General features: G+C 36.9%; 1 protein-coding gene across 1 annotated transcript in view; it reads left to right on the plus strand.

The window, feature by feature from the left end:
• Positions 1-299: 299 nt before the first annotated feature.
• The window catches only part of GBE1 (1,4-alpha-glucan branching enzyme 1), a 271,683-nt gene continuing 245,759 nt past the window's right edge, over positions 300-26,223 (plus strand). The window contains exon 1 of the mRNA XM_032352229.1: positions 300-688. Within this exon, the coding sequence (XP_032208120.1) occupies positions 555-688 (134 nt within the window). The 5' untranslated portion in view covers positions 300-554. The remainder of the gene's footprint in view (positions 689-26,223) is intronic.

Consider the following 26,223-nt stretch of genomic DNA (forward strand, 5'->3'; position numbering starts at 1 on the left):
GAATTTATTTGCTGTCTGCAACACTGCGCTAACGAATTCTCAGAACTTTGAGAAGGTCCCTTGCCAGAAAACCACACATCCAAGGGAAAAGGATGCCACCGGGCGCTGTTTACAGAAGAAAAGCTGAGGGCTAGCTCTGGAGCCAAGTACGGGTCAGGGGAAGGGAGGGCAAGGCTGAGCTCCGGCGGCGGCCTGGACCCGCCTGCCAGGACGGCCTTGGCCCAGCCAGGGGGAGGTTGCGGAGGAAGGGCAAGTCTCCCGGCCTTCAGGTGCTAGCCGCGTGAGTGGGCGGAGGCCCTGGGCGCCTCACCCCCTGCTCGGGAGGTGCGTCCGGGAATCACCCTGGGTCCCGCTCCGCCCCGACGCCGGGGGGGTGGGGGGGGCGGGAAAGACGAACGGCCGTTCACTCGGGCTATAAAGGGCCCTGGGCTGCCAAAGCTCCCCTCAGCGTCCTCCGGCTCCGCCTTCGCCGCCTTCCTCCCAGCTAGAGCTCCAGTTCCCGCTCTGGTTCCAATCGACCTTCTCGGGCTCAGCTACTCGGGCTGCAGCAGAAGATGGCGGCTTCCGAGGCTCCGGCCGACAGCTCTGAGGCGGCGCTGGCTGCAGCCCTGGCGGACGTGCCGGAACTAGCTCGACTTCTGGAGATCGACCCGTACCTGAAGCCCTTCGCCGGGGACTTCCAGCGCAGGTACCGCCTGACGCCACCTCAGCGTTCTCTTCCCCATCCCCCCTCTCTTCTCAGCGGACAGGCTGCCTTTCAGGCGCGAGCGGCGGGCTCGGGCCGCCCCTCGGTTCCGCCGCGCGCAGGCCCCGCCCCTTAGCGGTCCCGCCTCTTGGGCCCCGCCCCGCCGCTCGCTGGCCCGCCCCCGAGCTCGGAGGGTCGCAACTTCTTCGGGTGGGCGGCGGGTTGACCCGGTTTCCTGGGTCCAGTGGCTTTCAAAGAGTGGTTTGATAACTCTGGCACCCGGGCGGGGCGTGGCGGCCCTGAATAAACTTTCCTCATCCCCTCTCCCTGCCGTTCGAATCCGTGGTTTTGCGCCATTGGCTACGTGCTTTGACTCCCAGCACTAGTTTCCTCAGGCGCTCGCCCGAGCGAGGCAAAGCCGTGGCGGGTTTTCTGACCTTTGCATTCACGGAGTTGCCCTGTGAATTAGCGTGTGCGTAACACTCGGCGTGTGGAATCGCGCGTTTGCCTTCTTCGTGTATTTCGTGGCAAATACCGTGATTTTTATGTCCAACACGATTCTCTCAGGCAGCTTGTGTTCTTTCCTTGTTACTATATCCTTGTTACTCTCTCAGAGGAGATTAGCGTATTTTGGCCACTTGATTTCCCGCGGGCCAGCTTTGATGAGTAAACGTAGAGCGACGCTTGTCAGCACCATTTGTCTGTGTGGCATGGCCATCCCGAAGAGGGAGAAAGGCCTTTGGAGCCACACTTCTAGAGAGCGATTTAGGAGCTTTAGGTTTAGTTTGTCCCCTCCTCATGCTATAGTAACTCGGTTTAGCACCATAAAGTTGCTGGGATAATCGTAACAGTCGTCAGCTTAACTTCAAAGGTATCGCTTTTAAGATGGAAACAGTTGTTAGACCAGTGATGGAAGTTATATTTGTGAGATAAGCACATTGTGATTTAATGGTTTTCTGACCTTTTAGCCAAGTGACTCCAGGAGGACAACTACCATGGCAACAAAATATGCATAGTCGCATTTTCAACTAATAGAAAATTGCCGTTTATTTATTTATTTATTTATTTATTAAGATTTTGTTTCTTTATTTGACAGAGAGCACAAGCAGGGGGAGCAGGAGAGGGAGAAGCAAGCCCAGTGTGCGCTCTATCCGAGTGGAAGGCAGACACTGAACTGACTGAGCCACCCAGGTGCCCCAGAATATGGCTGCTTAGTTATTGGCAAGAGGCAGTATTGGGGGTACTGGAACAGGGTTGATATGGAATTTGGAAAAAAAAAAAATGAAGTTCATAACTTGGCATTGTCATTTACTACTTGCATTTAATCCAGCAACTGTTTATTAAGGATTCCCTGTGAACAAAAGAAGTGGGAGACACAAAGTTCCATGTAACATCTCATTGCAGAGCTTGTATATCCTAATGAATGCGCTCTCCTCGAAGTAGTCACCTTGAGCTGTTGCTCAGTTGGTCAGGTGATTGGGCCCTTACACACCCTTATGAAATTGCTTTCAGTATTTACAACTTACATTTTCAAAGTGACCGCATAATCTTCATGGTTAAAAATTGGATTTGTTGTAGAAATAGTTGAAAATTTTGAGCAAAAGGTGGTGGTCATATTTTTTTGATGTGTTTATTAATGATGATCCTAATATATTTCTATGCTTTGTAAATAACAAAAGACATTTCTAAAAGAAGACTTGTGGGGTGTTTGTTTCCCTACCTTCTTTAAAACAAAAAAAGATCACAGCTGAAGAACAACCCTTGTTAAGTGTTTCTTTCTTGTAATTCACTTCAATGCCATTGGGATTGAAGCAGTTAGGATCCTCTTTTATGATTTGTCAAAATTAATGAGCGGGACAAAGCCCAGAATAAGGAAGTGAGGGGAATCCAGTGTTTTTGATGAAAAGGCTAATCCAGTGGCCCCTGGTATCTCACTCTGACCTGGATTCTACTTCTGGCCTTGGTTCTGAGTAATTGCCATTTCCAGCACACATGTTCCGTTTAGGCATATCAAATAGTAAGTAATTTGGGATTTTGCAGTAGCAACTTCTATTGTTAACATGTGAAGAATCAAAGGATTCTTCCCTCATAAAGTTTGGTCCTGGTTATTTTCTATTTTCTGTTTGTTTCTACTAACCCAGTGGGACATGGTGTCTTTGGCCTGACACGAATATACACTCAGTCATTCAGGCCCAAAGTAGTGCTTACCAAGGAGTGAAGAAAATTTAGTCCCAAGTAACGGTATTTAAGAATGGGATGGGAGAGGTCATTTCTTGTCATTGATAGACTGTCTCATTCTTTCCCAACCGAAGTATCTTCATTAACAATTCTATTATGTACATTTGTTGTTCTTGTTTACCTTTTCTGTAACTGTAAGAATGTCAAAACAAGTGTTAGGATTAATGAATTACTCTGTGACGTAAAATAAAAGTTAGTACATTAGTGTGTTTGATAGTCCCAATGATGTCTCATTGGTTACCTTCTCAGATGGGATTTTCCTTTTGGCTGTCCTTTTTTTTTTTTTTTTTTTTAATCTATTATATATTCTATTAGTTGCTGTGATCATAATTTTAAAATCTTAGTGTTTTAAAACAATAAGATTACTTGTCCCTATATTACATGCCAATGTGTGTCAGGCTCTCCTCATGGTCATCACTCAAGGCTTTAGGATGATGAAAGCTTCGTTTTGAAACAAGCTGCCCTAATGTTAGCTGTAGGGAATACAGAACATGTTAAACCATACACCGTTTCTTACAGCTTTTGCCTAAGAGTGAGTCACTTCTGTAGACAATGTTATTTTGGCTATTGTAAGTCAAATGTGACTTCTGGGCATGTGTGTAAAACAGAGAATTGACATTTGTGTACAGCTTAGAGAACAGCACAGTTGCAGTTGCACTTGTCTATACTTTGTGTTTAAAGTTTATTAATATTTTTAGATTTTAATTTAATCCTGATGACAAAACCATGAGGCAGGAAGGTTTTTATTTTTCATGAGTTACAGATGGAGAAGCTGAGATTTGGTTAGTTGCTTAAATTCACATGGCTAGTAGTACTGCAGTTAGGATTAATCTTTCTAGAACTATTTTCAACAAGTTCACAGACAATGACTTCTTAGTAATTTAATGGACTTCTTAGTAATTTAATGGATACATCTTTCTTTCTTTTTCTCTAGCGTTGGACATTTTGGATCACTTATTGGATCCTTGAAGCCATTGAAATGTTTTGCTTTTCTTTTATTACCTCTGATGGCTTTTCCTCTGTCTCTGACCATTTAACATAAGAGATTCTCAAGGCTCTTCCCTATGTCCTTTTATGTATTTCTACTTATATACTTTCCCTAGGCATTCTTCTCCATCCCATGGATTCCATTTATGTACTGAGGCTGCCCACATCTGTCTTCAAACTGAAATCTCCTGGTCTCGGTCATATTTATAAATACCTTCATTTTGATGTCCTAGAAGTGCAAAACTCAACATGTGTAAACCAAATTTAGGGTTTTTCATCCCAAACCTGTTTGTTCCTTTATACCCTGTCTCCCTGTGTGGTGGCCTATCTACCAACTGCTCGAACCTAAAAACTTAACATTTATCCTTACTTTTCACCTCTTCTTTCTTCTTATCTCCAGGTAGAGTCAATTATAGCTCCTGTTTTTCAACCACACGCCACTTTATATTCCTACTGCTCTCATCCTACTCATGTTGTTAGCATCTGTAGCCTGGTTTACGAAAACAGCCTCATAATTGCTCCCCCTTTTTACATTTCCTCAGCAATTCTGCATGGCTTTTAAGGTATAATACAGACTACTTCTCATGATGTGCAAGATTCTATACTACCTGGTTTCTGTCTACCTTTTTAGCCTCATTATTGGACCTTCCTTCTCACTCTATACCATCTAACCAAAGGGTCTAGAGGGACAGCTCAGATGTGTGAGAACCGTTCTGTAAGAAACAATAAAATATCACCAGTATAAATTGGAATTGTATCCACTTTATGCGTGCACTCCTTTTCAATATTGAAGATTTTCATTTCTTCGTTTGAGCTCACAAGAAGGTAGGGGTCTAGAAAAATCATGAATAAAAGGCAAGTTTAAGAACCAGAAACATTTTTGATTTTTATCAGAAGTGACTCCTTCAGCTCAGTGGAAATGAATTAATAAGTGAACCCTTTTATATATTTTTATTAATATAATTTTCCTCTACCCCATTAAATAGATCTTTGACAGATGTTTAAAGGATATCAGTTGGCAGTGTGCTGGAATATTATTCTGTGTTGGAAGTCACGTGTTTTGGTCTAGACATGCTTCCAGCTGTGCTTCTGTACATGCTGTTCGTTCTGTTTTATGAAGACTTTGCTGCTATCTTAAATTTCCTAAACATGCTTCTGGAAACAGCTTAGAGAGATATACCTTCCCTGATTTCTCCTCATCCTTATACCTTCTTCCAGGCTGGCTGAAAAGCCTCACTTCTTATCTGCCACCTTGAACATCCCCATCCTAAGGGTGTTCATCCACTGTCATGTAGTTGTCTTTCTGCCCTTTTGTATCCCTGGCTAGATCGCTTGCTCCCATGGGTGGGCGCTTTCTCTGTGTAGTTTGTTTACTCTGTCTTCACAGTCCATAGAACCATACCTGGCTTATAGGAAACAGAGTAGCATTTGCATGAATGTGTTCTTGTTCTGAGTCTACTTATTTTTCATAGCAATAAATCTCAGGTCAACTTACCTTGAGCTAAAAATGTGGGGAATGCTAGGCTCAACAGAGTAGAAGCAGTAGTTACCAGAGGATTATGTATAATAGTCTAGGGAAGGAAATATATGTTCGAGTAAAGAGCTAAAGATAACTAGAGAAAAATCAAGAAAATCATTATTAATTAGATATTCCCACAGAGTCTAAAGGTTTAGTTGCCGAAGGGATGTTCAGTTTGAGAGAGCCTGATGTCAAATAGTGTGCTCAAGAATGGGAGGACTGTTTTTTGTGACCCCAAGCATACCAAGTGTTACAATTACAGTGAACATCTCTATTGGAAACGAAAATAGCTTTTATATGGTAGCTAATCAGAGTGGGAAAGCACTTTGGAGTTGGTGTGTCAGCAGCCACACCAAAAATTGATTCTCACAGCACAGAAATTTTATATCATAGCTGCATGGTGCACTTTTTTCTCAGTGCCTGGCCAAGTTGTTGGCTCTGAGGAAAGTCAAATGTCAGTGATTCTAGAAGGCAGGGAAAAATCTAAAGATTACAAGATGTATCTTGCCCACTCTTCTGTACTAGTAGATTTATTTGCCCTTTGCAGCTGCGATCTGTACTAACTCCAGTTACTCCTGAATTTTCTACAGTGATGGGCAAGAGGCTCTGACCTCTTTTCATTTTCAAAGTGCCTTAAAATGACTTGATGGAGCATTTTGGTTTAGTTTAGGCTCTGGTGCCTGCTGTACCACCTCCTGAGAAATGACTCTTTATGTGATAACTTCTTAGAGGATTCAGTTCGGCTCCCACCAAGCTGGCCCTAGTTAGTCAGCAAGGTGTTAATATAGTCCCTGTGAAATGTGCTATAGTTTTAGACTGATAAGAATATCATGCTGCTGTTATTTGAAAGCATGTATTAAACTTCAATTATACATTTGTAGATATTAAAGGAAAACATGAAAGTGTTTTCATTGGAGAGAATTGCTACTATCAGTTCATTCTAAAGTAAGTTTATTTTTCAGTAAAGAGTACGTTCTTTTCTTGTGATGTCTGCCCCTCAGTAGATGCTTACCATTGTTTTGAATCCAGGGTTCTTTTGTGTTTAACATCCAAAAGCGACATAATAGGTTTTGTATTTAGAGTATAGTACATTAATGAAAGGTAAAACCGCATTAAACATATGTTACTATACAATCTACATTCATTAATTTATTATATAGCTATATTGCATCTTACTTGATGTTAAGCTATAGAGACAAACTCGTAAAACTAGTGTTTTGATTTTTAAATGATTAGAACAGTTTAGATGCTGAGTTTAGTTTCCTAACATGTAAAATGGAAAAATGTATAAAAATATTGATGTGTATATGTAAGAGCAAGATGTGTGTGATGTAAGAGCAAGATGAACTTTGAACTTGAGCTCTCATGTGTGCTAGTCGTTTTGAATCTGAGGGCAAATTAATCAACCTCTGTGAACCTTAGTTTCCGTTTCTGAAAAGAGTGGGATGGTACCTACCTTCTAGGAGTGTCTTGAGGACTAGGGATATATTGAAGATCCTCAGTAAATAAATAATAGTTATTTGATGATGATAATATTATAAGCAAAATAGCCTTCCATCATAAATATTCACTAGGATATTGTTTTCAAAAGATTTTATCATTGTTAGCTTCTTCAGTACTGTGTCTTGAAATCAACTATCAGATTCGTAACATGACCAGAAATTCTCCACAATTCTTCCATTTTGTTGGATGACATCTTTACTTTAGGGATTCTTTCTTTTTTCCTAGTAGAGCTATTGTGTGAATTAGGTGAGGAGGTGGTAATGTTAATCATAGTCTAGTATACAGGGAAAAGAATATGTTTAAACTTTGATCCTTAATTTGGAGAGGAAATGAGAAGGCAATTGTCTGTTTACTATAAGCTGAAGGCAAGATGAGTTCTGGTATAATGCGCACAAAACTCCCTTTAGAGAGAGAGAGGTAAATGCTAGCCTGCAGAAACTCACACTCTTCTTTTGATCTTCCTTTTCCGTCTTTTCTCATCTTTTATCTAACTGCTAACTGTTCATATTCTTGGACATCAAACAGCTACAGGGATTTTCTTCCTCCTGAACTCTGGGATGGTTGGAGGACTGGTCATATCAAGTATACTGATAAACAGGAATAACTTTGAAAATAAGAAAAAATATATAGCAGCAGCTTTAAAGTTTGAAAATAAAAGAATTATCCAGCCGAGTCCGAACATATAATCTGTTAGTAAGAATAAAATTTAAATCCTGTATCTTGCCTTGTCTTTTCTCTCTCTTTATTTGATGATTTCAGTTATTTTCAATATGCTTGATTTTGCAGTGAGTTGTATAAAAGAGAAAGATGGAATATTCATGTGTGTTTTAGTAGATCCATTGAACAGAAATTACAGTGAGTCACAGTCTCTGGGTATGTACTTTAGGTCTGTAATCTAAAGTAGGATAATCAAAGGGATTGTCCTGGGTGGCTCAGTCAGTTAACTATCTGCCTTTGGCTCAGGTCACGATCCCTGATTCCTGGGATCGAGTCCCACGACAGGCTCCTTGCTCAGCAGGGGAGTCTGCTTCTCCCTCTGTCTGATGCTTTCCCAGCTTGTGCTCTCTCTGACAAATAAATAAATAAAATCTTTAAAAATAAATAAATAAAATATGATGATTAGAAACCAAGTATACAGGTACACTTCTTGTGTAGGTAACCTTGCAGTTTTCCAAATATTTAGCAAGTAAGAATTAAATATTTCTTTTACCAATGAAATCATGTTATTCGATATCATATCTAAATTATTTACATTTTCATAAATTATTAACAACAGCCACAGGTTATATTTAATTATGAATCACTGCATAATATAGGTATGTTCTCTGTTACAAAAGCATAATAAAGTCAATTATCATGTAGGTCTGTGTAACAGAAAACCCAGTGTGCCCTCAACTAACAGAAAAGCCCACGGACTGATTATTAAAGTACAGCTTTGTATTTCTGACAAAGAAAGAGAACGTGAATGGTTTGGGCTTTAGCGCTGAGCCATCCTTTATCTTTCTGTTCTACCATCCTTTGCTTGTGGTCTTTCTTCTTACGCTTAGAAGATGGCCGGGCACATCTAGGCCCCACATCTGTTTCCCTAGCAGGAGCGTGTTCATTCCAGCTTACTCTGTCCATTTTAGCGAAGCATGTGTTAGATTTCCTGTAAACTCCATCTAGGTCTTTCAGTTTACAAATTATTGACTAGAACTGTCCCATGGTCATTCTTAACTGAAAGTGAGCCTGGATGGTTAAGGCTTTTTGTTACGTACACCTTCCTGAGAAAAGTCCTTTGGCCTCACCTATGGTGAGAGCATCCCAGAGCTCTTCCCTTTGCTCCAAAAGCTGACATTGTTTCTGCATAAGATGAAAACCTTTAGTGAGACTATATGTTGTAGTTCTCTAATATCACATCTGTGTACAAAACCTTCTGAGCAGAACCCAGGTATTTTCATTTCTCTCAAGAGATGTCTACAGCCACATCCCTCAATATCACCAATCTCTTGAATCATGGCTTTCACTTTCCTAAACCTGATCTGTGTTTTTTCTGGATTATTTTCTTAGAGAAATATAGAGACTTTGACTGCTCTGGTCCAAAATGAACTGATTAGGTCTCCTCAGCTACCTGGCTCCAAGACTTGGGAGCACCACTGTCTTTTCTTTTTAATTTCACAGATTGTTACTCTTAAAAAATAATGAGAATATTTTGAGAGGAAATGCGTTTGTCGGTTACTAATAACTTTTCATGTATTCTTGGGTTCATTAAAAAATGATCTGATTTATCTTTAAGTTATATCGTATTTGTAAGGTTGGAAAGAAGAACTAAATTAAAGATGTCAGTTAATTTACGTTCAATCTTTAAACACAAATTGTCTTTTGTTATCTGACAACCTGCACATTTATGAGGCTTTACCAGTATGCCTTCCTGTCCTTTTCTTCTGAGAGCTTGAGATATGTGACTGTCATTCTCACAATATACCTAGCACAGACTTTTTATATAAATAAAGGATTTTATCATCATAGGTAAGTTTAGTGTTTTGTCTTTGATAATAGGATTAAAGAGCAACTTATGGAAGAGTGCAGTTCCTCTTTGGTGTCAGAGAAGATCGTTGCTGTGTCTGGGTCATATAGATTTTCTCTCCTAAGAGATTATGGACCTACTAGCCATGATCGTTCTGTACTATTATTTAGATCATGAGTAACTAATGTCTGATTTACTATTGGTTTTTAATAGTTTTCCAGTGTTTTCTCAAGAGGATTGGTTATTATCCCAGGATTTTGGAAGTTCACAAATGAGTTCATATTTATTATTTCCATGTTTTTTTTTTTCCTAGGTGCGATCTTTCTGTGTTAAATATCTGATACTTCTGTTATTTGTACATTTTTATTGTTGTTTACGCATGGGAGTCTTCCATCCTCTTGACCGCTTCAGTTGGCATGTTATGTTGGTTGTTTAAAATTGTGCTTGCTAGCGATAAGAGTGTAATGAAACTAACAGATCTCTTTTCGCTTCACTTCCCTAAGGTGCCCTTTATTGAAAACTCTATGCTATCCCTGCAGTAGTAGGTAAACCTCTACTCACAAATACAACACATAAGCAGGAAGTACATAGAGTATTAAATTAGCTGGTTTTGTTGCAGCAGGTCCAGAGTACCTTTAGACGTAGAAGTCTTTAAAAAGAAACAAAAAACAATGAGCCAAAAAAAAAAAAAAAAGGTTAGAGGACATTTAAAAATAGCATGAATTTGGAGAACTGCAGATTATATTAGTCTGGATTTAAAGAAGAAATATTTTGAAATAATTATAGATTCATAGGAAGTTGCAAAAGAGTTCAGAGAAGGCTCCTGTACCCTTTCTCAAACTTGCCCTCATGGCAATATTCTTGCCTAACTATACTGCAGGCTCAAAACCAGGAAGTGAACATTGTCACAATCTACAGACCTTCTTCACATTTCATGGATTTTTATAATACATGCATTTATTTGTGTGTGTCTACTTTTTTGCAATTTTATTGAAAGTGTATATTGACGTAACTACCACTGTAATGATGATATGGAATTATTACATCCATGGACTTAAAGGAGCTCCCTCATTCTTTTATACTCACACTATTCCTTTCCCCCATCTCTAACCTTTGGCAACCAGTGGTTTGTTTTCCATTGCTATAGCATGTTTTTTTCATTTTTAGAATGATATGAAAATTAAATGCTACCGTATACAATCTTTGGTTATTGACTTTCCCTTGAGATCTATCCCAGTTGCACAGATGAATTGTTTGTTCCTTTTTGTCACTGAATAGAATTCTACTGTATATATGTACCACAATGTATCTGTTTACCTGTTGAAAGACATGTGGATTATTTCTATTTATTGGCTAATTAAAAATATTGCAATAAAGTTGAGATATTCATATTTACATATGGGTTTTACTTTTCTGGGAAAAATTCTTATGAGTGTGAATTTAGGGTCATTGCCAAACTTCTCCATAATGTCTCTGCCATTTTGGATGCCAGTCAGAAATATATGCAAGATCCAGTTTATCTGCATTCTTGTCAACATTTGGTATTGTCACTTTTTAAAAAGTTAACCATTTTGATACGTGGATAGTGATAGATCATTGTGGTTTTAATTAGCATTTTTCTAATAGCTAATTATGTTGAAAATCTTTTAAAGTAGCATACTTGCCAACTCTAGATCCTCTTTGGTGAAATGTCTTTTCATGCCTTTTGCCCATTTTCTAATTGGGTCTTTTTTTTTTTTTTTTTAACCTTTGAGTTTTGAGACTTTTAAAAACATATTCTAGATATAAGTTCTTGCCAGATATTTGTTTTGCAAATACTTGCCTTTTCATATCCTAAGAGGGTCTTTAACAGAAAAGTTTTTAATTTTGATGAAGCCGAATTTATTGATTTTTGTTGTTGTTGTCCTACGGATTGTGCTGAGAGCTCTTTGCCTAGCTCTAGGATCTGAAGATTTTCTCTAATGTTTCTCCTGGAAGTTTTATTGGCTTACATTTTACATGTAAGCCTTTGACCCATTTTCAGTAAATTTTTATGTAAGATTTGAGGTTTCACTTGAGGTTTATTTTATTGCCTATGTATATTTGATTCTTTTTAAGGATCATAAACTGACATACTTGTATTAGGAAGCCACCTGGCCAAAAATAAGTTGGTGTTTAGTTAAGTATCACTGAAATATATGAATGATGACAATTGTCATCTTGTGTTACAGTTTTTTTAATATTTAATTTTCATATTTTTCTTATGCCATAGCATTACTTGATTTATATTATAAACATGTGCAGGTTGAATTTTAATTTGGCTTTTTAAGGTTTTTCTTATTTCATGCCTTAGAACCCACCTGTTTGTCAGTATCACATATTGTTCAGTTCTATATTATAGAAAATATTGCTTTTAAAAACAAAGTTTCATTCATTTTGTCTGTTTACTTGGCTTAAATAACAAGCAAACCTTCAAAAAAAATTTTTATACTTTTGCTTGTAGGAATGAATGTGTTTAATCTTAACTAAAGTAATGTTAATATTCCTTAAGATTAGCTACTTTTTATCTAACTAAAATTAGCCTTTGGTTTATTTCAATCTTAATATTTACTTTGATGTTTGTCAGATTCATTGTGCTATTAATATAATAGAAATCAGAGCATGTCAGTTTCCCGACAAAAAATTGCTTGGGTGTTGAGAGATGAAAGTTCTTAGCACATTTATTTGATAAAATTTATAAAATTTATGAGGAAGATAGCTAAAAATTTACCCGTCTTTAAACAGAAAAGTAAAGTGGAACTTTTGAGGATTTTTTAATTCTAATTACTCACTGTGATGAATATGATGCTCTGAATATCTAAAAGAGACTTCTGCCAACTCTACTGATAATAAGTTAATCATCACAATAATAATAATTACAATTTATTTACAATTTATGTACAAATTATGTACACATCATTTTATGTGCACTGGGTCTGAGATATGCATTTCTCAGAAGCTCCCAGGTAATGCTGGTGCTGCTGTTTTCACAGATATTTTGATTAGCAAGGCACAGCATGACCCCAACCTCAATTTAAAACTCAGTAATGGGTCAAATTTTATTCTATAAATATTTAAGTTATATATTCTAACTTTTTTGAAAATAAATAATCTGTATATACTCATATAGTTAACCAGATTATTTAATTTTATAATGGTCACAATGATTTTTCTACTTACAGTAGGTAAAGGGAGTTTTATTTTATCATTATTAAAGTTATTTTTTCTTTTGTCTGCATTGTGAGTTTCAGTGTTGCATATATGTCTTTTGGATAAGATATAGAAAATGACTACGTATAGAAAACTATTCCCCACACTGGTGTTCCAGGGTATATGTGTGCATCTGAGTCATAGGCTGTTTAATTAATTTGTTTGTTTAACAGACCTATTTTTGACATCCTCATATTCCCAGGCATTTCTCTGTGAATGGACAGTAGGACAATTATGAGTAAAGTAGGCTTCCTCTCTGACAGGAGCTTTAATTGGGGAGATGAACGAATAAATGCAATTATAGTAGATATTTGTGCATAAAATTCAGTATAAGGAAGATGAAAGCATATCCAGTTCTGTTAAGGAAGGGGAGTTTGTACCACAAAGAAGTTCATTTGAATTGCCTGAAATTCTTAAGATACTTTATTTCATAAAAAAAGGACTGAGTCTTGAGGAGTGTGGACAAAGCCTGAGACTTTTTTGGAAGGAGTCAAAGAACTCGTGAGCACGTACGTGACTCAGGCCTTGCTTAGTACGTGACTCCCTGCTCCTGCTGCATGGCTCTCCACAAAAGAATATGATAGTTATAATATTAATCTTCATTAAAACTATAATGAAGCTATCATATGACTTCTACACAGTTTTTGTTGCTTTAAAGTGAAAGTTGACTTGCAAAAATGGTTCAGTTGCAAAATATGCTTGTGTAAGAATTGCCACATTGTGTAAGAACTGAAGCCTCTAAAATAGTTCATAAATTATATTTGATGACCTATTAGCATATTTCTTTAACAGATAAACCCATTTGGAAGAGATTGTGGATTCTTTTTAGAGGCAATGAAGCAATTCCTAAGTAAGCTAAGGTCACCCATTCCTGAATGAGTCAGGGAGATATTTTGATGATTGTCACCTAGTCAAGAAGGTCTCAGAAGTGCACATGAACGCTGAGTGCCTCCTCCTGACCCCACTCTAAGTGTCTCACTTAGATTAGCACTACCCAATAGAAATATAATATCAGCCACATATGTAATTTCAAGTTTTCTAGTAGCTAATGGGAAAAGATACAAAGAAATGGATAAAATTAATTTTATAGTATATATTATTTAACCCAATATATTCAAAATAGTACATATTTAGAAGAAGAGTTTTTATAGGAAGAGTTGGTATAACTTATAAAGACAATGAAGAGAAAGATTAAGGAGGGAGAGTTTCAGTCAGCTTTGTATTCTTGATTACAGAGGAAAGTATTCCCATGATGATTCTAATTTTGCCTAAGAGAGGGAGTCAGCAATTACTGACTGCTGACTTGTTTTTAATAATACTTGAAGAGAAATATAAATGGGTGATGTTGTAAATGTAATAAATGCCATACTTACATAATTGGAGCTGACTAGGTGATCATGTCTTCCCCAAGTCAGTTGACTTGACTTGTCCACAGTCACCTTTTCATTTAGGTGAGTCTCATTTATGTCATATTTTCATATGCTGAATGCCTTACATCTATCCACTAAAGCAAAAACAAACACAAAATGAAACTAAACAGCCAAAGTAAGTGTGGCCTTTCTTGATAAAGTGAGATTAGGTAGCTCCTCTGTGCTGTCATGGTCCTAGACCTTCCAAGATGTGCCAGCCTTACTTTGACTCAGCCAGTGACAGCTGTTCCTAATTTTATTGTCCTAAGAATCTAGCTTATTTACTGTGACTCATTATGACTTGCATTATTCCTGAGTTGGTCTCTGCTCGTAAGAGAGAAATGTTGGAAGGACTGCTCCGTGATCACTCTTGAAACTATTGACAGTTTTGTGGGTGGTGTGCATGCATGAACACGAGTGTTCTGTTATGACCTTTTCTTTGTGACTTGCTTTTATTTCTTTCTTTCTTTCTTTCTTTCTTTCTTTCTTTCTTTCTTGTTTTTTTAAAGATTTATTTATTTATTTATTTAACAGACAGAGATCACAAGTAGGCAGAGAGGCAGGCAGAGAGAGAGGAGGAAGCAGGTTCCCTAGGAGCAGAGAGCCCAATGCAGGGCTTGAACCCAGGACCCTGAGATCATGACCTGAGCCGAAGGCAGAGGCTTTGCCAGGCGCCCCTGTGACTTGCTTTTCTTATTTTGACTATATGGTATAGTCTGTATACAGAGTTTCTTCTGTATTTATACTTTTTATTTATTTTACTTCTGCTCACTTTTCATACTTAATAGTTACCATTGTAATAAAAAAATAAAAAAAATAGTTATCCTTGTAATAATAAAAGACATTACTGTTTAATCAAAGTATTTGTGGTCATGAAGTGCCAAATTCTTCCAATGGAATGCTGTTTTCCTTCTCTCTTTAGTATTGTATACTTCACGTTAGAGCTTCTCAGTTCTTGCTGACTCACTGTGCATCCCAGGGATGCCGGGTGTGTGTCTTGAATTTAAGAAGAGAAGGATATATTTAGGGAACACATTATTGTCTTTTACTTGTTTTCCAGAGAGCTTAGAATAGAGGTTTTTATTCAGGGGGTGTTTGCAAGTAGATATTGGCTGGGAGTCTGGTCCCGCTTGTTCTGCATTATTAGAAATATAGAAATATTTATTCCTATTGTTGTTGGAGGGTCCCTAGAAACGCTTGAAAGTAATTCTTCTATCATGTAGTGGCCTGTGGTGGGCAAAACCTCTCTCACATATAGCTTAACCTTTCTCGTGTTTAATACTACTCATGAAGAAGATTGTAATTTGTGCATTGTGCTTTTATCAGGTTGCTGTTCCCAATGCAGTTAGTGTAATTTTTCATTTCCTAACTGTCCTCGGGCAATTCTATTTAACATGCTTTCTATTTCAGAACATTCTCCTATTTAAAAAACTTCTTTTGCCTCAGGCCCAACATGCTTTTCCAGCCAGGCCACTAGTAATTTCTATCCTTGCTGGCTTCATTCACCTTCACTGTTAAAATTTTATATAGATTTCCTAGGAATGTCTTTTTTTTTTTTTTTTTTTTTAATGGCATAGCAAATTCTGGGATGCCTAAGCCTTCTATTTGTTGATGTTACTTTGATTTACAGAAATAACATTTTTATTACTAAGAAGAAGACGTGTCTAGTTTTTATTTTTTCTTTCAAATCTGTGTTAGATTGTAAACTAGACTTTGTTTTCATAATGAATAGAATTTTAACTTTTCACCTGAACTACTAAAGTTGGCCACAAAATGTGCTTGAACACTAGACAACACTAGACTAACACTAGAATAAGAGGCTGTTTCACTGATTTTTAAAAAAGGGGCTTATTCAAGTTCATTTAGTAGGTAGCAAATTCCTTTTTAAGGTGGTCTCTTAAAAGTGAGTGAAACAAATTATCTAGATTGCCATCGGAATGATCATAATTTTGGCTTGATTTTAGCTTGAGGTAAAGCAGCATTGTAAGTTGAGGCTCTTGAAGGTGATTTTGGGTCTGAATTCGGTAATAATGATATACTGTAGAGAGATTTAGGTTTGTAATGAGGACAGTCTGGTAAACAGAGGCATCCAAGAGAAAGCCTTTGTCAGCATGAACTGAGAAGCTCTAACGTGAAGTATACAATACTAAAGAGAGAAGGAAAACAGCATTCCATTGGAAGAATTTGGCACTTCATGACCACAAATACTTTGATTAAACATTAGCCACTCGCCACTCTGCCTTACACCAAAGTAGATTTTGAAATATCTATTATGAAATCAAGTTTTTCAAGTGGTTGCAGGGAATATATATAGAGAGAGATCTCAGTACTAAAATTTGAACTCTGACTATGATATAAATATGTATTATACATTTTTATATGTGTACATATTATATGTGTGTTTGTGTGTATAAATGACTTTTATATCATGTCTCATCTGATTCGGAATAAATGTTTTCCTATTCGTTGTGGTGCTGATATCTGTGTAGAAACATGGCAGAAAATGGGGATTTTCTTTTCTTTGGGGATAGTCATCATAGTGTTAAAAAGGAGAAAGGAAGAGTACTTCTTTTTTTGGGTTATAGTTTGCATTTTAAATTTCATTGCTGTTCCTCTCAACTTCCATCTGTGTTGACATTTGGGAATTTTGTCGTTGCTCTTTCTCAAGTAGAGTGGAAAAGCTTAAAACAGAATTTACACTTTAAAATACAACGGAGGCTCTGTCACATCGTGATTCACTCCAGGTCTGAGTACTTTTTCTTTCTGGCCAAAAAAAAAATTTTTTTTCTTGTTGAACGAAATATTTCTCAAGCTTATGACACTACTCATTATTTTATATTATTAACAATCATTTGCATTAATGGAATGCTCTGGCTGAAAATACAATGATAAATATTAAAATTTTAAGCACTTAATATTTTATAATACCAAAGAGATATTTTCATTTGGATGTATTATGAATTAATTGTTATTTGTTAATGATGTTGTTTTATTTTATTTATTTTACTTTATTTTTTAATTAAGGTTCATTTGTAACCTTGGAAATCGTAAAAATGTGGATGAACTGCAAATAGCCATGAACAGATTGGGTGCTGTATGATCTTTCTTTCTTTTTTTTTTTTTCCCTTAACTTTCTAAATCCCAGTAGGTTGGCACGCATTCATTTTCTCTCCCTCCCTCTACCCCCCTTCACTATCCCAACTGTGTGTGTGTGTGTGTGTGTGTGTGTGTTTAGGAAAGAGAGAAAGGATCTCTTGGCTGAAGAACTAGTGGCCCACACCTCCGTTTAGTTACTGACAGGTTTGGCTGATTGACCTGTTTTAGTCCATTTGGACTGCTATAACAGAGCACCAAAGTGGCTTAAACAACAGGAAATGTATTTCCCACAGTTGTGGACATGGGAAGTCTCAGATTAAGGCTTTTTGGCAGATTGCAGTGTCTGGTAAAGGCACTCTTCCTGATTTGCAGATTTCTGTCTTCCCCCTGTATCCTCACTTGACAGAGAGGAGAGGGAGAAAAGCAGTAAGCTCTCTCCAATCTGTGTAAGGGCACAACCATTCATGAAGGCTCCACTGTCATCCTAATCACCTCTCAAATACCCACCCCTTCCTCTACCATCACACTGCGGTTAGGATTTCAGCGTACGAATTTTAGAGGGATACAGGCATGGAGTGCATAAGTCCCTGAGACTGTCTAGCTCTTAATGTTTGTGATGGATTTTGTGGGTAAAGTGAATTTTTAGATTTTAAACAGTGTATGTTCATGCTTGCGTGTGTGTCCTGCCACACTCTGAGACAGTACAGCAGAAACTCACTGTCATTTTCTAAGGCAGCCATGAGACTAGAGACCATTTAATAATAACTTTTAATAATGAAGGCTACATGATTGAAATTAAGGAACAGTAGATTTTGGGGGCCGTTAACTTTAAGTACTATAAAAGGCAAAAAAGGAATATTGTAAGTCTCCCACATTTTTTACCTTCAAATTGGTAAGACTGGGACTCTTAAAAGTTCTGGGGTTCATGGGGAGTGAGGCAGAGATCTGGTTATAGGCAGACATAATTCATTCATCCGGTAGCCTGGGAAGGAGTAAGTAAGCTATTTTTATTTCCTCAAGTTTAAATAATTATAATGAAATTTTTTTGGAGAAAAATAAGATCTGAGAAGGAAGGAATAGTTTAAGAGCACTTATAGCATTTTAGTTTTCTTATAAAACATAACAATAAATAATGGTGCTAACTCTGGACTAAACAGATACAAGTGGATATCATACCAATAATTAAGCATTCATTTTAATGGTTTTGTTAAGACCTTAAGCCATTTCTTTCCACTTTCCTCCTTGCCTTGTCATTAGAAGTCTGTAGGTACATTTAACTTATAAGGAAGGAAGGGATGCAAATAATTTATATTAGGTTTCTTTGTGTTTGATTTGGATGTTTCCATGTAGGAGCGATGTAGTAAAATTGGTGTATATTTTTGAATGTATTAGATGGGGAAGTATTTATTTCTTGAGTAGATGTTTAGGAAGAGTGGAGACCCTACCACATAATTTCTCTATAATCGTAATAAAAGTTAATTACTAATTCAGAGACATTCATTATGTAATAGACATATTTTTATGGTAACTGAACCCTTTATTCTGTTTCCTTTCCTCCTCTTTGCTTTCCATTGGTTCCATCTCTTTTCTGTGAACTTTAGTTGATTTTCTGGCTGATCAGCTGATTAAAGTTAAAGTGATAATAGCTGACAATAACTTAATATTGTACTGTTATATGTTATATACATTTAAATGACTGTATTTGCAGGCTAATTGAAGATCATCCATTTGAGAATTTTTGGACTTTCAGCGAGGGAACGTTTTTGTTTTTAAACTGTGTCCACCTTTATGTAATGCTTACCCTTAAGAAAAGCCAACACACGGGGCACCTGGGAGGCTCAGTGGGTTAAGGCCTCTGCCTTTGGCTCAGGTCATGATTTCAGGGTCCTGGGATCGAGCCCCACATGGTGTTCTCTGCTCAGCAGGGAGCCTGCTTCCCTTCCTCTCTGCCTGCCTCTCTGCCTACTTGTGATCTCTCTCTCTCTCTCTCTCTCTGTGTCAAATAAATAAATAAAATCTTAAAAAAAAAAAAAAAAAAGCCAACACAGGACGCCTGGGTGGCTCAGTTGTGTCTGCCTTTGGCTCAGGTCATGATCCTAGGGTCCTGGGACTGAATTCAGCATCTGGCTCCCTCTCCCTCTGCCCCTACCCTCTGCTTGTTCATATACACTCTCCCTCTCTCAAATAAATAAAGAAAATCCTAAAGAAAAAAAAAAAGCCAACGCAATACCAAAAAACCCCAAAACAAAACAATCATGATCTACACTAATGTTGTTATATTTTGGAGACCATCTAAGTTCTGCTTACTCTTTTCCTAGTAAACATACTAGACTGAGCTATAAGGAAGGGAAATTTCTGCAGTAACAAACCAAAGGCCCCAAGATAAGGCCTGGAATTGAAAATAGGCAGTATGAGATAACTAAAGCCATTATGAAATTTTGCTTCCTCTTCCTAACTATGCAAGTAGCCAGTAGTGCCTCTGGATCACCTGTGATAAATTCTGTTAAACTACAGATCAGGAGGCTTGGGTAGGGGCTTGCAAATTTGCATTTTGAACAAGTTCACAGGTGATGCTGCTGGACCACACTTTGAGTGGCAAGGTCAAAGAGTGCATCAAGTTGTTGATGTCATTTGCTGACCACTTCCCCTCCAAGTTGTTAATTTTTCTTTTCTTTTCTCTTTTTGCCTTAATTGCTCCAACATATTTACCTATGTTTTCAATGAAATCATAGTCTTTCATTTCTTACAGGAATCCAAAGTTTTCTTTTTTTCCTTTTATTTTTCCTGTGGTGCTAGTAATGCATAAAAATACATTGCTGCCAGGTCCTTCAGTTAAAGTTGATTGTGTGCTTTTATCTCTATTCTATAATTAAGGAGCCTGTGCTGTTGCCACTTAGAGTAGTTCATCTTCGATGGTGGAATTTCTCTCCATAAGGGTTTAAACTCACCCCCCATAATTTTTACAGTGTGCTAAAATATCTCATATTAAAACCAACAGAGATATTGTAGTGATCATTCCTGTGGAAATTGCATTACTTCAGCTCACATTCCTGATATCTTTCAGAGTTTTTTGTGTGTGGAACAGAATGAACATGTCAGGATTTCATCTCAAATGAATCATGATTCAGACTTTCAATTAGAAAAACATTTATTTTTCCACCTGACTTTTCTTAAAAATTATCCAGTATAATCTTGGTTGTATATGTATTCAAAATAATCTATGCCCACAAATTCAGAGAAGGAAATGTTTGTGTTATAATCTGCTGGAGAAAATTAATGCAAGAAAATATATCTTAGCAAACTGCTCTGCAGAAGTGGTCATCTAGTGGGAGTTTTGTACTATAAAGGGAAGACTGAAATAAGTAAACTGTTACATTGTTAATATTATTTAGGATCACATTTTCTTGGAGCTAAGAAAAAAATTCAGGTGTGAGTTAGACAAAAATGGAAAAGTATAGCTTAAATAAAAGCACTGTAATAGATAATGGTTAATTTTAATTTTAATTGTTTATTATGGGCTATACAACAGTATTCTTGAAATTTAGAAAAAGCCTTGCCTGACTTACATAAAGTTTAAGAGGTGTTTATGTTTAAAAAATGAAAATAAGAAAACTAGCACAAATATATTCCAAAGGAGTAGAATATATGAGTCAGTCCTCAAGGGATGACAAGGCAAGGTAAAATTGCCTTAACCCATATGGGAAGCCTAATGGAAAAGATTCAAGTCAGTAATGAAAACACTCTCAACAAAATCAAGTCAGCTAGAGAACCAGTGTGATCACATTATTGTGTTGCCTAAGTTTATGGATAGATTAAACTATTTTTCTATCAAGAAGAGTTAGTTTCTTAGATCCAGACTCTCCTGAAATAGGCATTAATTCACTCAGTATTTACCAGGTAGTATGTTAGGTTCTTGAACGTGTGTCTTTATCTTTTTTTATTGAGTAATTATTGCCTAATGGGAAGTACTAAGAATAATCCAGTGATAGATGCCAATATACCAAACTTTCCTGATAACCAAGATGTAAATAAATTCCTAGTTCTGGAAGACACATACCCAGAAGTTTTTTCTGAGCTTCATGAAATATTTTATTTAAAATACAGAAACTGGCTGATTGGTCCATTGACAATATGTGTGTTTTGCAGTATCATTTGGTCTGTGTTCTAATCCCAGCCCCCTGACTTATTAGTTAAGTGGCTCATGGGCAAGTTATTTAATGTCCCTAACCCTTAAGTTTTGAATCTATAACATGAGGATAATGATAGTAGGTTTGCTGAGATTTAGTGAGGATTAAATGAAATAATCCGTGTAAAGACTGACAAGAGGTTAGTGCTCAGTAAATATTATTGATGGTGATAAGGAGATATAGGTGGTAAGGTGATCTTAGGAATTACATTCCAGGGCATACAATTTTTATGATGCTATAAGCTGATGAAGGTAACAAAGACATAATACATAATCACCCCCAATCCCTAAACGTTAAAATTTTTCTGTAGATTTCTTTCCTTAAGGGATTGCAGTTACTACCATAGCTTTAAATCAGAGCTTTCCAACCTATGGAGAAAGATCAGTCTATTATATATTTTTAAAAATATATATAATCTAATAGAGACATACTTTTATAAAATTCAACAAAAGTATTAGAAAAAAATAAATTTAAAAGAAAAGCCCTAGTTTTTATTACAATAAAATATATAAAAATATTTTGTACAGTTGCTATAAAAGTTTCCAGATGCTTATTCTCATATTCTCTACCTATCTCATTATGGGGCCATGCATCACATGTTTGAGTAGAACTGCTTAAATATATATCCTGATTTACTTCAGAATTTATATCTATACCCAAATCTTTTCTCTGGTCTTTAGGTGCATATTTGGTGAAGATCATCTCTCTCTTTTAAGTAAATGGTACCATGTATCTACTCAGTAGAAATCTACCATTATTGATTCCTCTCTTTCCTCTCTCCCCCTTCTCCTACCAGTTCAACTCTATCCTATTGAATCTTACCCTTGTTTTAATTTCTAGTGTTAACACTCTAGTCCAACCCACCATCATGTCTGATCCAGTTTGGAACTTGACTTCCTGTTTCTACTCATCACCCCTTACCCTTATGTTTACTAGAATGATTTTTTATTTTTTTGGAAATAGTCTGTTTATAACCTTTTAATGCCTTTATGTTTTAATTCTAGTCTCCTTGGCCTAATGGTATGTAATAATTACATTTTCAAAGGGTTAGGAGGAAATTCCAGCATTCTAGGTAGGTGATTATAGTAGTTTAGATTGAGGTGGTGGTTGTGTAAATGGAAAAAAATTACTGATTCAAAATATTTCTAAGTATTAAAATCAATATGAATAAGCCAGAGGTATAGAGACAATTTTTGCTTCTATAGAGGATAGAATACTATTCTTCTCAGGATTTACCTGTATGCCTGTCAGTTCCTTCAGGCCCATAACTGAGTCAGATCCTAGGCTTTCACAATGACGTTGGCATTTTAGGTAGAAAGCTAATCTGTGTTAACAGCAACCTGGAGATAGTGTACTGGGTTGAATTCTAAGAAAAGTAGACTAAGGAGGATGGAACATATTAATATGACTATTCATAATATTCATTTTCTAATTCTGAATATTCTAATATTCAGATTGAGCCAGATTTATCTATATTGAGTGTTCTTAACAAGAATCTGGATTTAATGTGGATTTAATTTAATGACTCCAACAGTTTGCTTGCTTATTTGACTGGAACTTGAGCTGAACAACAGGTAACATTTAATGAGGTTGAGATGCCTGAACATACCTAGGCTGTGAAGAGGAAGAGAGGCTTGGGAAGATGGGAATGGGAGAATAGGTTTATCATGTACAGCTTTATCTACCATGTCACTCTGTCCTTGATGAAGTCACACCTTTGATTTATAATTTTAAAATGTAGTGGTGAGAGGAGCAGACCTTTGCAGAAGTAGCTACAGGCTTGGAAATGCCATTGAGATACGTTGCCTTTGAACTGAACTCATTGATTTTAGTGGGGGTTATGGGATCTGGTAGCAAAACATTTGATTAGGTAATTGTAATTGCTATAATAGTCTTCAAGTGTAGAGTGGCAATCATTGTTTTGAAATGTAAGGTTGTGTGGTATGAGTAATAGATCACAGTGTCCTTTGGAATATGATATATTGGTAGATTACCAAATTTTTACCTGATCTATAAAACTGGGGAAATTCTATGTACGTTGAGTAGAAACTTGACTTGTGTTAACTGAAATAGGGAGAACTGCTTCTCTTGCAGTCATTTGATTAAAGGAGAGGCTGATTTCCCTTGAGAAAGGACATAAAATACCACCATGCATATGTTTTAAATCTTTCAAGCCTTTCCCAAGGAGACCTGCTGTTTACCAGGAAGAAGCCCAGACTTTTGAGAATTTATAAAAACAGAATCTGGAGTGATCTTAAGGATGTAAATGCCACAGTGGCATATCAGTTAGACTTGAAGCTTCTGTAGGTCACTTGATCTTCGTCACTATGGGTCCAAGTGGCTTGGCAGACTGATGCTGTAGTTAATTTCCAGTGTCCTGAGTGCATAGTTGCAACAGACTTGGAAATTGACAGTTTTCACACTGACTTCTTGTGGAATGAGGACTCTTTAGGAAGGATCAAGTGGAAGCCTCTAGAACTGCCCCTCATTAACAAAAAAGAAAAATCCTAAGCAGTATTGCATCCTTGGAAATATTGCAGCAAGTGTGGCCACTCTCAAAGACTTGAACAATATAACAAAGATACAAGATTCATATAACATTCCCTTTTGATTTGCTGATTTGATGGATGATCTCAGAGAACAACTGTGTACTAAATAAAGTAAACCTAATTGGTGTGACTCCAATTGCTTTGCTTTCTAAAATATAGTATCAGTACAGTTCTTGGTACCTGGTATGTAGCAATTGATCTGGTGATTTTTTTTTCCCTCTATGCCAATTAGTAAGGATAGTCAGAGACAGATGGCCTTCAGTTTGCAGGGAGAGCTGAAAAACCTTCATATTTTTAGAATAGGGCACTGATATTGTTCTTGATCTCTGTCATAATATGGTCCATAGTGATCTTCTGATGGTTAATTTTATTTGTCAACTTAACTAGACCACAGGGTTCCCATATATTCATCTAAATATTACTCTAAAGGTGTCTGTAAGGGGAATTCTAGATGAAATTAACATTTGAATTAGTAGACTGAGTAAAGCTGACTGCCGTCCCCAATGTGAGTGGGCCAAGTCCTGTATAGAACAAAAAGACATGGAGTAAGGGAGAACTCTTTCTCTCTGCCTGTCTTTGAGCTGAAACGTAGGTCTTCTCCTGCTTTTGTATTTGAACTTGGACCAGAACTTACATCATGAGCTCTCTGGTTCTCAAGCCTTTGAGCTCTGATTGGAACTATGCCATCAGCTCTTTTGGTTCTCAGGCCTTCGGACTTCAACTGGAAGCACTAAACCATTGGCCCTCCTGGTTCTCTAGCTTGTCCACTGCAGATATTGTGGCTTCTCAGTCTCTGTACCACATGAATCAATTCCCTATGATAAATCTCTTTAATAAATACTTATATATCTCCTATTAGTTCTGTATCTCTGAAGAACCCAGACTAATACAGATTTTAATCATTTAGATATCTAGAAAACACCACCCTGGGCCACTTACAGTAAAGGCATCATACTTTTTAAATATGATTAGTAGGGAGTAGCGAGCAGGCTAGATGCCTTAGGGTAGTACTCACATAGGCCACATGGTAGATGAGAAACTCCGTGCTTTAAACTGGTAACCCTGCAAAATTTAACTTAATACAGTGTTCAAATATTGGTTCAACACTTCTGAGTCTATAAAGTTTTTTCCTTTTCCCAAATGACTGGTGTTAATTAAATACGGAAAAGATAAAGAATTCCACATTCATTTGAAGAGAGAGCACTCATTTTAAACAACTTATACAGTATCAAACCTCTGAAACTTACAAAGTTATGTACCTTATTTATTTATTTATTTTTAAAGATTTTATTTATTTATTTGACAGACAGATCACAAGTAGGCAGAGAAGCAGGCAGAGAGAGAGAGGGGAGGAAGCAGGCTCCCTGCTGAGCAGAGAGCACCATGTGGGGCTCGATCCCAGGACCCTGAGATCATGACCTGAGCCAAAGGCAGAGGCTTTAACCCACTGAGCCACCCAGGTGCCCCATGTGTACCTTTTTTAACCTGAGCTTTATCTTTGAATAGGGATTATTTTTTTATTGTTAACTGGAAAATAAATTTCTGGAATATAGTGTATTTATTTTATACATGCACACACTCAAATATAAAAATCAATGTCATCTTTAAAAATAAAATTCTATTATTGAATGATTTCTATGGAAAAATAAGTTAAATTGGAAAGCTTTAGGAATAAACTAGAGTTTCCAACCTCAAAGTTTTCTTGTTTTTATTACTTTATTTATTTGAGAGAGAGAGACAATGTGCAGAGGGAGAAGTGGACATCCTGCTGAGCAGAGAGCCCAGCTGAGCCACCCATGCACCCCACCATCCTCAGGGTTTTTTTGTTTTGTTTTGTTTTGTTTTAATTGATTATACCTAATACTTTTAAACAAATGACAGATGACTAGGTAAGAGAGGCAAATTTGTCCAATTCCCACCCTTTGTTCATGTAAAGGAGCAGAATTCATTTCAGCAATTTATTTAGTGTCTACTATTGGCTAGGTACAATTATAGACATTGGAATATGAGTGAATAAAACAGACTAAAATCTGTACATTTGAGAAGCTTACTTTACAGTAGCAGGAGACTGGGTGATATGCAGTAAATATAGTAAATATTGGATGATAAATGCTATGGCAAAAAGAAAACATAGAAAAGAAGAAATAACACAGTAATGGACCAGCAGTTTTAAATAGGCTTTTTTTTTTTTTTTTTTTTTTTTTTAAGGTGGGTACTGTTGAGCATATGGCACTTGTGCAAAGGTGAAGGGGAATTACTTATGTAGATATTGGGTGGAAGAAAGTTCCAGACAAAACAGTCCTTAGGGGTTTGCCT

This window comes from Mustela erminea, chromosome 1 (assembly GCF_009829155.1).
Source record: "Mustela erminea isolate mMusErm1 chromosome 1, mMusErm1.Pri, whole genome shotgun sequence".
Classification (NCBI taxonomy): domain Eukaryota; kingdom Metazoa; phylum Chordata; class Mammalia; order Carnivora; family Mustelidae; genus Mustela; species Mustela erminea.